The 12,950-nt window shown below is 41.1% G+C and overlaps 1 protein-coding gene across 1 annotated transcript in view; it reads right to left on the bottom strand.

Annotated features, from left to right (window-relative positions):
• TTC8 (tetratricopeptide repeat domain 8) overlaps positions 1-5,602 on the bottom strand; it is a 45,956-nt gene extending 40,354 nt beyond the window's left edge. The window contains exon 1 of the mRNA XM_074824899.1: positions 5,405-5,602. Within this exon, the coding sequence (XP_074681000.1) occupies positions 5,405-5,512 (108 nt within the window). The 5' untranslated portion in view covers positions 5,513-5,602. The remainder of the gene's footprint in view (positions 1-5,404) is intronic.
• Positions 5,603-12,950: the final 7,348 nt, after the last annotated feature.

The raw sequence follows: 12,950 nt of genomic DNA, 5'->3' as shown, positions 1-12,950 counted from the left end.
TTATACACTGAGCATGACATCCTATGGTATGGAATATCCCTTTGGCTAGTTCAGGTCAGCTGTCCTGGCCATGCTCTCTCCCAGCTTCTTGTGCACCTCCTGGCTGGCAGAGCATAAGAAACTGAAAAATCCTTGATTTAGGATAAGATCTACTTAGCAACAACTAAAACATCAGTGTGTTATCAACATTATTCTCACACTAAATCCAAAACACAGCACTGTAACAGCTACTAGGAAGAAAATTAACTCTATCCCAGCTGAAACCAGGACAGCTTACAATAGGAAATAATTAAACTGAACATCAGTGCTCATGTGTTTGTAAGCCCAAATGCTAGTCATAGAAAATATAGATCTTATCTATCCTGAGATAAAATTTTCAGCATAGAAGTAAATTCCATCAATAAAATTTATATTCCTAATTCTTAAATGAAGAGATGGACAGGATATTTTATAGAAAAAATATTTCAGTCTTCCGTAAAATCTAACTCAGTAACAGCTAATTATTCTTCTATCAAAATGTTCAGCATATTTTATTCATTAAGAACTCTTCAGGAAAACATAATTGATTTAAAAATGTTTTGATTTCACTGACACGTTCTTTAAGAATTCAAGCTTATAATGGCATAGCATTTAATACTGCTACATAAGAAAATTCCTGATTCATGCACAGCTGGCTAAAAGGTCAATGTGATACCTTAAAAACCTCCTAGGGCTTACCACATGTGGTGACAGAGTTCAAAGAGAGTTCTACACTAATTAAGATAGCTTCTAAGCATATGTACATGTAACTATTGGTTGGATCATCAGTAAACTTATTTTTGAGACCTTCAAATCACCTTTTACCATGTTCTTAAAGGAGAACTTCCTAAACATCATTATACTTGTAATGAAAACATATTCTCAATACTAAGCTAGATGTACAGGGAGTGGTAAATTAAGAGAAATATCAAGATGTACTGGTCAAGAAAATTTCTAATTACATTTCTAAGTATGACTGGCAAAAACACCTACTTCTAAGGCTATTGTAGAAAGCTGATTTCAGCTGTCCATAGTTTTGTGACAGTGTTGCGGATGCAGTGGAGCAGGAGTGGTGCTATCAGTTAGCAGACCAGCTGACAGATGGGAAAAATGGACAGGCTTTCACACAGGCAAGGTCGTCTCTTTCGGGCATGAAAACGCTCTCAGATTATGCACTGTTAGTCTCTTCCTTTACTTACTTATTGTTACATTACATGTCTTAGAAATGAGAAGGCTAGTTGCCTGAGCATGAAAAAGGTCTGACCTGTAACAGTCACAGCTTAACTCAACCATTCCTGAGCACCTCTTTAAAGGATACTGTCTCCTGTGGCTTGGTTTGTATCATATCCTAACGCCTGCTGTTCAAAGAACTGAATATCTGAACAGTGACGAAGGCTCCTGTTCTTGTGAGATCCTTCTTTCCCTGGTTGCAGAGGTTGGAAGGCACATGCTTCACAGAATATGGTACAAGAGGATGAGAACAGATGGCATGGTGATTACAGCAGTTGAGTATTCCCTTGTGCTGCACAGCAGCTCATTTAATCCTAACTTTCCGTAAATTGTCATTTGTCTGTTTGCTTTCCTCGTGTCCAACATGACCTACCTTGGGCCTGATTTGCAGAAGTGCCCCCAATTAGGGTTTGACCATTAACGGTTTTAGAATTGCTATGTGCTTTTTAAGCATAATAAGCCACACATATTGGGTCAGGTACCAAAAATGATACATACTTAATTTTAGATGTAGTTCACACAGATGGAAGACAGCATGATTTTCTGGTAGGTGGCTGAAGAAGACAGAATTAAAGTTCAATCAAAATCAAAATATTTAGGAACTACTGATTTTATTAACACACCACCTTCAAAACACAGACTTCAGAAATCAACAGCCAATCTACCTGAAAATGGTTGTGGGTTCTTAATTAACTCAAAAAAAAAAAAGTAATCTTAGATCACTTTAGATCACTACAGCAATTTAACTGATATGCTACCATTAGAATAAGTACAGAATAATGTAAAATAGTATTAGACTAAGCAAGTCAGGATCATTAAGTAATGTATGTCACTTATTTGAGTTCTAACTACCTCAGTGTTCAGCCTTGGAGATTAGTATCGTTCAAAGGTTTTATAAAAATAACAGTTCTATTAAATGCAAAGTATACATGTTGCAACACATAAACATGATTTTTTCACTCTGTTGTATCAAGTAGGTTCAAAATAGTTTGTAAGGTTTCAACTACATGTAGGACACGTTCCTGAGGCATGTTACTATTTCCTTTACTCTATGCCTGAAGTCTAGCAGGGCAAATGTGACATATTGGTACCTGAAAACAAGCAAGTGTTAGAAAGTAATGAGCTGAAAGTGCAACAACACATCTATGGAAAAGACCTGCAAGGCTTTACAAATGAGAAGCAGAATAATAAAATACAGACTTACATGGACAGATAACCAGCAAAGATTTTGTGTTGATTACAATAAAAAATGTAAAATCTAAAACATCATGAGCACATTGACTGAAGAGAAATGCCATTTCATGATAAGTCTGCAATGAACGTTAAAGCTATATTCTAACTAGATAATTAGAAAATGTTTTACTCGAAGAGATTTCAGGTGTAAGATTTTGTATGTTGAGTTGGTTTGAGTTTGGTTCAAATTGTATTCTTGAAAGTTATTTAACCAATATTCTGGTTTCTCCAACCTGCTGTACCAAAATAAACAGGTGGTATAAATAACGCCAGATCTTTTGTCAGGAGCTGTCTGGACTAACAGAGTGGAATGATGGAAGAGCGAGCTGTGTAGCCGTTACATTACACCATGAAGTACAGTATACTTCATGATCCTTCTGAAGAAACATGCTGAATTGCCACTTAATAACTACCCCTCCATTTATTTATTTATTTTTAAAGTCTCTAAACTGTTACTCCGCTTACACAAAGTACTTATATAGAGTAAAATCCACTTGCTGGTGTCTGCAAACTTGTGATGTGCTTTACCTGAACACTGTTCTATGAAATCTCTTTTCAGAAAAAGACCGACACATAATTCCATGCACTTTTAAAATGTTAAAGATGACTAATTTTTTCCAAGCTAAAGTAGATATATTTTAAAATACTTTTAAAAGTTATCAATTCCTGTTTAAAAAAAGCTTTTAACGAAGGTTCCTCAAGAAGATGGGGCAAGAGCCAAACTAACCACATTTTAAGTTTGCCTCTACAGAAAGCAAAGACATTTCTCTTCCTTCTAAACTTTCAGGTAGCTTTGAAATATGCTGCTGCTGAAGAGTACCTTTTTCACACAAAACCGTGAACAGGAATATAGTTCTGAAAGAAACAGACTGAAGTTATAAAGTCCAGTCCTTTGCAGGCAACCATGACCTGGAAGTCTTTTCAAAACACTAATGAAACTTGATCTTAAAATTCAGAGACTTCATATAGGACCTCCTCTAAGAGCTTGTGATTTGATGTGGTGTAGACATGACTTATATCCCCATCCTCCCACTGTTTCTCAAGCATAATTATCTTAAATGTTTTCACCCTTTCATTCTTATAGAAGTTGAAGCTTATAGGCTGGTGTGATCATTTCAAAGATTAAATTAAGTGATCGCTTGTCCCAGCTTTATATAGTACTTGAAAAAACTCTTACATTGCTGGTATGTAAGGTCCTGCTTCTCTAAGAAGAATGTGTAGCTTTATCCAAGACGACTAATTTATATACTTAAATGTTTGCAGCATGTGTGATCAATATTTGGAAGAAAAAAGGAAAACCACATGGGATCTACATCCTCACATTGTTGTTTTGTTATTTTCCTCCTAAACATTTTTCCCAGCCTTGTACACCTTCTATTCCTTACCCCACTTCTGTCTGTTGCAATGTCTTCAACAAGTTCCTCAGTGCTACCAGAAACAGCCCAGCAGAAGCTTGGAGTTGCCAGGTGTAACAAAACAATTTTATACTGGAGTTTCAACACACACTAGAAATGCAGTTGCCTTTTTATTTCCATGTTGAGATCACAGATTGGAAAACATTTTACTAATTAAAGAATTTATAAATGAATAGTAACAGAAGCACTATGATCTTTATGACTTTATTTACTGTTATCTGTACTGTCTCAAGAGTTTCTATCACAAATCAAGTGCTGTATGTCCATATGCAAAGACTGCATGTATTGACACCCAGTAATGTAAATACAGATAAATTATATTGTTCCCAAGACTAATTTTTGAAGGACTTGCACAGAACTAATGCTCAATCCCATTTAGTGTTCAGGATTAATTTTCCAGGAATGTCTTCTCTGCTAAAAAAATTTCTGCTCATGGCTTCTTGTTGGTGCCTTACAGTATATAATATAAACAAGAGCATCTTTTAAGTATCTATCCTAAACCAGTTTAAGTAATTACTGTGCTTTACATTTACACAGTCACGTGACTGTGCAGCTTTCTTTAAAGACTTTTTCTTTGCGATTAAAAGGGCTGCCTTCAAGATTCTTAAAATATGTGGCTATAGGATACTTTGAAAGACTAATTTACTGTAAAGTATTTATGATGAAGATAAAGCCCATTCAATGACTGTTTTCCAAATATGGCAGTAAAAACGTTTACATGCATACAAATGTTAATCCAGAAACAACCCTCTCAAATCCTTCCTTCTTAAGAAGGGTGAGAAAATATGTAGATATTGAACAACACATGCCTAACACTTCCAGAGACTTTGCAGCTGGGAAAAAAAAAGCTAAAAGAGAGGAATGGGAACGCCTTCTGTCCCGTGGTAATCCTCGTACGTAAGCTGAGCTAAAATAGGTGTCCCTTAACCTTATGAGGTTTAGCCATACAGCAACTGTGATATCTGAATCAATTGGTGTAAAATCAACAGTAACGTCCTTAAGCAGACCTGACTTTTAGTCTTGGCTTTTCCTTCTTTAACTCCGCAAAATCGCGGCTGAGTTACAACTCTTGTTGTGGGGAGTCCCAGCGCTCCGCTGCTGTCATCCCCCGCAGTACAACGCACCTGCGGCACCCCCCGTCGCCGCCCTCGGCTGGGGCTAGGGCTGGGGCTAGGGCTAGGGCTAGGGCTGGGGCTAGGGCTGGGGCTAGGGCGGGCGGGCACAGCCAGGGCATGTCTGCGGAGGAGCCGGCAGCCCCGCACTCACCGCCTCCACTCTCAAGAGAGATTTGGGGAGCTCGGCGAGCAGGCGCGGCCTGGCCCTCCGACCTCCCCCTCCTCGTCCTCCTGCTGGCGGAGCACGGCGCGGCCTTGCCCTCCCCGGCCCCTGCAGCAGGGCGAGCGGCGGTGCCGCGGTGCTAGCCCCGGCGGGCGGCCGGGCCGCTGGGGGAGCGGGGGCGCGGCCCGCTGCCGACCGACACCACTACCTCCCGCCCCGGCCCCCGCTACCTGCTCGCCGGGCGGCCCCTCCAGCAGCTGGGAGCAGAGCTCCGAGCACTGCCGGAACTTCCTCCGCCTGAAGCAGCTCCAGGCCTGGAACAGCGGCTCCAGCCCCATCCCGGCGGCAAGACCGCCGCGGCGGCTCCGGCCGGGCCGCCGGCGCCTCCCGGCCCGCTGCCTGCCGAGCGGGGCCCGGGGCGGAGCGCGGGCGGCCGAGCGGCTGCCACGGAGACGGCAGGCCCCGCCTCGGCCTGGCGGGCCTGCGCGTCGCGCCGGGAGGGCTCGGGGGAGGCGGGCGGCAGCTGGGGGCGGCCTCCGCGGGGTCCCGCGGCCGGTCCCAGCCGGCTCCGGGGCGCCTCGGGGCCCGGAGCTGCGGCCCCGCTCTTGGGCCGGGCCCCTTCCTGCAAGAGCCTGTCGCAGGCTGATACACCCGTGGCTGAAAGCAGAGTTCGATCTGTAATATTGAGAACGGTAGATTTCAAATAACCCCACAGCTTTTAACTGTGTCCTATTACCGGCTGGCCTGTTATCAAGAGCCATTTCGAATTGGGACATGTGCCTAAACAAGAAGGATACAGTCCTTTAATCCTTATTTGGGTAAAATGTCCTTTAGAGCCATGGGAGTCCTGGTTGAGAAAAGTACAGAGTGCAGTGAACAGCACTGGTCTCAGTCTCGCAGAATCTGCTAGTTCCTTTAGTTCATTAGTTCTTGCAGACAAATAATAAGACCAAGATATTTGGAGATGGGAGAAGCTGAAGTACAACAACTTTTACTTTGTATGTATTGTAAGATACTGATTGCAACCATCAGCCCAAGTAAAAGGAAGAAAAAAAAGTCTCTAGGATTTCTTGGAGAAATAAGTGAGTTTGTGATGTGACAATCCCTGATGGATGAACACTAACATGATAGCTAAAATCACGTCATGGGTATTTTAATGGATCAGTCTGGTTTTATTGCTTCTTTCTCACTGAAACAGTTTGTCCAAGATCCATGAAGTGGATATCCAGGCCAATAAGATCAATTTCAGGTGGAAGGATTCCAAAACAGAAATGGAAGTGCCAGTCCCGGGGCGATGGCTTATTCTAATACAAGAGTAGGTGGTTTGAACGGAAGTAGCAGCTATAGAGAGCTGGGTTTTGGCTGTTCCATGGAGCGTGCACAGGGAAACAGTGATCTGAGTGAAATCTCTTCTGGAGCCCATGCCATCCCCAGTTAAGAAGGGTGGAAAGGAAATAGTACAATAATTTCTGTCCCTTCTCTCTTTTAAGTCATCATGGGAATCGGTATGTGCTGCATTCCCCCAAAACGTGTAGGAGGCTTGCACAAGGAGACTCGCTGTATAGCTCAGGTTGGTCAGAAGAGTGAACAGTATTTCTTGTTGCTCTGTCAGACCAACTGCTGTGACACTGCTATTCAGTTGTAGTACTGTGTCTGAGTAACTACTGAGCTGTAAGATATCCCATTTTGTTTACAAATTCTTTTAAATGGCAAATCCTCCAGCGTGTGTTTTATGGTCAGGCTCAGCACAATGAGCAGGATGTGCTGTTCAGAGAGGTTGTGAACATTGGTCAAAACCTATAGATTTATTAAAAATACTAAGGAGTTCCTCTACTTCTGTGTACATTTATGAGATGGGTTTTTAAATGCTTTAAATGCTTGCTGTGACAATGTTAGGTAATTCAGCATGTCTAGGCTGCTACTTTTTTATAGAACATAATGTCAATGGCACTTTCAGTTTGTAGAGATGCATTTTGAGGTCTGTACATTAGTTCTAAAGTTGTTAGATTAAAATGCCAAACTGCTGTTAGTTGGTTTACCGGAGACGATGCCAGAATGTTTTATACTTGCTGTTTTAAAAAGCAGTTTTCTTTTGTGTGTGAACAGCCCACCACATCAGTTAAACACAACATTTATCTGCACAGGAGAACAGAGGAGACCAATAGCTCAGAATTAAAGGGCTACATGTACTTTGTGAACACCTGTTTTAAGCCTTAATATCTTAATGGCTACTTCCAGACTACAAAATAAATTAAATGTCTAAAGATGCTGAGAATGTTTTATTATAACAGTCTTCTTAATGATTTCCATTTTGAGCTAGTGAATCAAGATGAAATACAATGAAGTGGTGATTGTGGGCAACACAACAGATTAAGGTTTCCAAGTACTCTGTCAACCTGGGAGCTGTGCGTTCAGGTGAGCAAATAGTGGATTGGTCATAGATATTATTGACTACTCTGTGCTCTAGCTCACCTGAGGGTCTTTGACTTGACAAGGAAACAGTGGTTTTTGTTTCCTAGAGAAAGGAATGGATCTTCAGGGTGACTTGCTCTCTAGCAGAAAGCAGTGGAGACCCAGAAAGAGGCATGAAGCCGTATGCTTTATATGGGGGATGAACTTTATGTTCCTGTGATGAAAGCTGATGACTTTTCAGAAGAAAAAAATGAGATGAGGCTGTGTGACTGAAAACTAATGGGAATAAATTGTGAGTCATGTGAGCTGCCAGTATTTGGTCCCTGGTCATGGGAGGATGCCCCTGAAAGCAAGAAAACCGGTAAGCATCTCAAGAAGCTCTCTTGGGAGGAGAGGTAGAAAATGAATGATTTTCAAGTAAAATAATAACTGTATATTTAATCAGTAATACATATATTACTGGACTTCAGCTGTAGTTTTATAGCACCAAGATTCTATCTATAACAAGAAAGGTCACAGTCTTCCAAAGTTAGCTTGTCAGATGTAGCTATATGGCTTTTCAGCAAAAGAAAGGGGGAGATGGTCCCAGAGCAATTTTTATTTGTTACACTGTTGGGAAAGGTATTCATCGCACTTAGTGATCAAACTGAAGTAATGTCCTATGGTAGCAATTAGATCAAGATGGATCTTCTGCTTTTTTACAATTATAAGATTTTACAGTGTTGAAAATGACTGGAAAATTCTTTTTCTTTCTTTTCAAGCTGTAATTGCAAGGGGTTTTTGCTCTGTTTGGCTGCAGATATCAGAAGGAGTTTTTATCAGTTTCTGCATGATGGTAGGCATCTAATTCAAACGTATGAAGCCAGAAAGAGTTGTCCTGGCAAACCTAATTCATCCACCCATGGCAATGTGAACACTCAGACCTAAAATCATAAAGCATAAAACTGTACCTTAGATCAAAGTTCAAAGAAAGATTAAGCTATGTAATAATTTGTCAGCAATACTTATATGAGGAAGAGCCTTTGATTAGTTCCTTTATATAGCTCCAAATGTAAAGCAAATGTGATTCTGGAAATTTAGCTTTTATCAAACCATTTACTTTCATGGCCTACCTGCCAGCATGTAGAATAGAAAGACACTGTCGGTCTTCTCCTGCTTCCAGATCACATCACAGTTTTGTCAGTGTTCCAGAAGCTACACAAGGTGCATTGAACATTTCACTGATAAGTGCTCTGGATAAAGTTTGTAAAAGGGGAGGAAAATGTGAAGATGGACAGAGAAAGGTGTGTCCACCCAAGTCGGCAGTTACAGTACATGTAAGTCCCTGCTGATGTGTTGCCTCTGTATGTGCACTATTCAGAGGATGAATATAGACCTGAGAATATGTATGTTAGTCCTCCATAAAGTCTTACAGAATGTCAGTTCTCTAAACTGGCACTGTCTTATTCTCAGAAATAGCTGTCTAAAAAGTATGTCCTGATCCTGGAGGAACATTGCGAAGAAGACTTAATCCAATATTGACAGATTTCTGTATGAGCAGAGCACTTCAACATAAAATTACACATGATTCAACCTGTCCTACCTTTCACGTAAGGCCAATCCCCTGGTGCAGATGCTATTTGCATGTGTGGAGTCCACTCCTACCTCTGTAGCAGGCATAGAAATGCATTCTATCTGTCACAGCCTGCTGTTGCTACTAGGTGAGACCAAATCCCCAAGTGTGCTGCTGGTGTGCTTTCTTGGCACGCTTCTATCCTGGTCTGTCTCTGGTATTGGCACAGAGATCATCCTATACATATCATCTTTGAAGTCTTTTACACTGATAATGCTGGCTTTCACTTCCTGCATAGAGGAGCGTTCTGAGCTTTTTAATATAGGGACTCTCATTTACCTTGGTTATCGAAATCCCCAAATTTGAACCTTTTAACCAGTCTAATACTTCCTCCAAATAATAATGTCTGGGGGTAGCCATATTTCACTTCTCTAACATATTAAAATCCTGTAATAAGGCACAAAGTCACTGTGTCTTTGTGTGCTCTGTAGAGTCCTATATGATTGTCTCCCTCCAGTGTAACTGCATGAAAGCTAAACAGCCAGGAATTAGTTTCAGGGCCGATGACGAGACTACCTTCAGGGAAAGAAAAAGAAGTAATCCATTGCAGCTGAAGTTAGGTGACATATAAAACTGGAAGAAGTTTCATACCCGTTTAGCTGAGCAACTCATGCTATCCATCTGCCTATAGTATTTATTTGCCAAATAAATCTGTATCTGAATCCTTACTTCTGACATGTGTAGAGGCACTCTTGCACACTTGTGTGATTCTCAAACAGCATAGAAGCCAGATGGGTAGTCCAGCTGAGTATTTATAATGCTTGCTACCCACTTTCTGGAATGCTGATAACAGGATTTTGGAAGCCAGTACAGGGCAACTAATACATTAAGGAATATGTCAAATAAGACTACATAGGAAGACTTTACTTGCAGGAATACAAAAGTCCCTGAAGGTGTGTGTAAACTCCCTGGCTGACTTGGGTTATAAACAAATCCTAATCATGGGTTTAGGACTAACTGTAGGGCTGGTTGGTAGTGCTGATTAATTATCCTATGGCATATGAGAAAAAGAGAGGGAATTGGATTGACAGAGGAGGTAAAACAGGAGCTGATGAACAGAGACACTATAGCCCTGTCTGTCCTTTCCTGGACTCTGAGTTGCAGTCCTCCCAGACTAATACTGAGAGGAGTAATGGGAAGAGACTATAGAGGAATTTTCATATTGTTTTGCTGATCAAGGATGCCAATTAAACTCAGACACCAGAGTGAAAAGAGTAGGCTTATTTTACTGTTAATAATTAAAGGATATAACAAAATAATACAGAAAATAAGCAGTAAGAAAAATACAGAGTAGTACCCTTAACTATTACTGCATACAGTTAATTATAGAAAATAAGAATAAGCAAGGTAATTCACCTAATCATTGCTACACGATGGGGAGAATAGTGGTTAAGAAAGATACATCACCATGTGCATACGTTACCATCATCCACATCCACAGACACTGGGGAGCCCTGGTTACAGCGAGGATTTGGAGAGCCTTTCCCTGCAAGTGGGAAGTCCTACGTGATGTGTCTGTCCGTAGATGAGGCATCCAGAGTCGCTGCAAGAGGGTCCAGCCTTATATACCAAAAACCAGCAAGCCAGAATGACTTGCACTTTTCTTTGAACAGAACCATCTGGTTTCATCCTCCTGTTGGATTCCACCCAAAGCCTGGCCAGGGCTTGGCAGGGAGAACCAAGAGAGTTTCTAACAAGGCTAAACACTTGGGTTCTCAGCCTCAAACACTGCTAAACAAGGAAAGTTGGATACACATTCTCACGACATTTCATCCTCGCTACTGCTTACATTTTGCCTAAGCTACATCTTTCACTAGTGAGCATACATATTTTGTTAATGATCAGATAGTAATAATAAACACTAATGGTAATACAGATTTTACTAATTAACAGATACTAATAATGGATAATGTTTGGTTGTGAGGTTCCTCTAGAGGTCAACTTTGTTTTGGGGCCTATTATTCAGGCCCTAGCACTACACATATCCTTTTTTCTATGTTCCTCCTAATTAACAGCAACATTAACTTTTACAATAGGCCATCCACATGGGCAGCAATGCACTTTAGTTAGCCTCATGTCATTTTGCACAGGTCAAGCACAGGCTTGTAAATAGTCTTTTCCATGCCACCTTCTGAGAAGCATAGATTAATTTAGAATATTTCATGTCCAGCTACATAATTAGGGTGTTTTAAAGTCCTGTTGTAAGTCCTCTACAGTAGAGGAAAACAGTATGTAGGTTACTTTTTGCTCTATTTCCTTGAGGGTCTGCTGCTGGCTTCCTGGCCTTTAAAGACCCCTGCTCTTTTTAGTTTTTTGAAGTCAGGTGAGCAGTATTCCTTTTACACACGTATGCCTGGTTCAGAGCTGCTGTGTTTGCTCTGGTGATGTGGCCCTCCTGAATGCTAATGAGTACAACCTGTCTGCTGAGGTATCTAGTACCAGAGTCTATTGCAAATGCTGATGCTTATCCCAAAAAAGGGTACTGTATGCATTTGGCTGATGCCAACAGTAAAAGGAAAAAGCCCATCAACTGCCTTTCTGCAAAGCTGAAGTATATATAAAAGAGCAAGTACAGAAGGCCAGTAACAAAGCTGATCATATGCTGGCCTAGAATGCAATCTCCTGCTCCTGCCACCGCCTCTGGGCAGTGGCCACCTCTGATCTGTGTGAACATGAAAAAGGAGCTTGCTCCTCTAATTTTGCACAGACAAATTCCTGTCTAGTGCATAGTTGTGCAGTGTACCACATACCCCATTTTTCTAAAGCCGTTCTCTATCTCAAAGTTGGACTGGGTGAGTCTGAGCCAAAGGTCAGTGGAAACTTAACTGCAAAAGTTTTCTACATCAAAGCTTTTTGCTCTCAGGGCTTCATGTGGTTGTGACTGTATACGCTGATCCTTTGTACATGCCTTTCTATGCATGAAGTGAGCCACTGGTGACTTGCAAGTTAATCACAGTCATTTAAGCTGTATATGCTAGATCTAAAAAGAATTCAGTCAACTGGGCAGCAAATAAGTGTCCTGTGTCCCCTGTACGTAGCCACACTACACAACTGGCCTGTAAATAAAATGACTCTGACATCAAATTGTATTTGTCGTTAAACTGAGAGAAGCCTGGAGAACCTGTTTGGCTTCTCAGGAGTTTTGTCATGGGCTGCGGTGCATGAAATAACTCTCATTTGCACTCAAATGGATACCATTTGTTGTTGTTGGGGATGCACAGTCACAGATTGGGAGACTGAACATGCTGGCCCTCCTCCACAACAGTATCTTTCAGGCTCTAGCATTAATGTCTGCAAGGTATTAAGGAGTGATTTTCAGCTCTGGATTTCCTTTGTGATGTCACTTATTCAAATATATATCTGACATCCCATTTGAGAGCTGGAAGTTTTATCCATCACAAGATAGCTATTCAGTTGCTTATGGGAAATTAGTGGTTGGTTTCAGTGAAATTAGCAGTGCTTAGATCTTCATATTATACTCCAGGAACTATCGCTTCTGGCATACTTGTGTATAGTGTGTGGAAAAAGAATAATTTTGAATGTGTGTGGAAACTGCTTAGTTTCTTTCCCATAGCTCAGGGCTAAGACACTGAGTAGCTTGCTAGAGCTATGTGCTTCTTTCACCCACTCTTCCCCAAAATGAGGAAAATTAATTCTATGGAAAGTTGGACAAAATAAATTTTGGGAATTATACCTCAGATGTACTTGATTTGTGGGAGAAGAACAAATTACATACTTCCTTTTTAACACTG

This window comes from Strix aluco, chromosome 4, assembly GCF_031877795.1.
Source record: "Strix aluco isolate bStrAlu1 chromosome 4, bStrAlu1.hap1, whole genome shotgun sequence".
In the NCBI taxonomy this organism is placed as follows: domain Eukaryota; kingdom Metazoa; phylum Chordata; class Aves; order Strigiformes; family Strigidae; genus Strix; species Strix aluco.
Note: the sequence above shows the minus strand (reverse complement) of the source record. Positions and strands in the feature narration are given on the sequence as shown.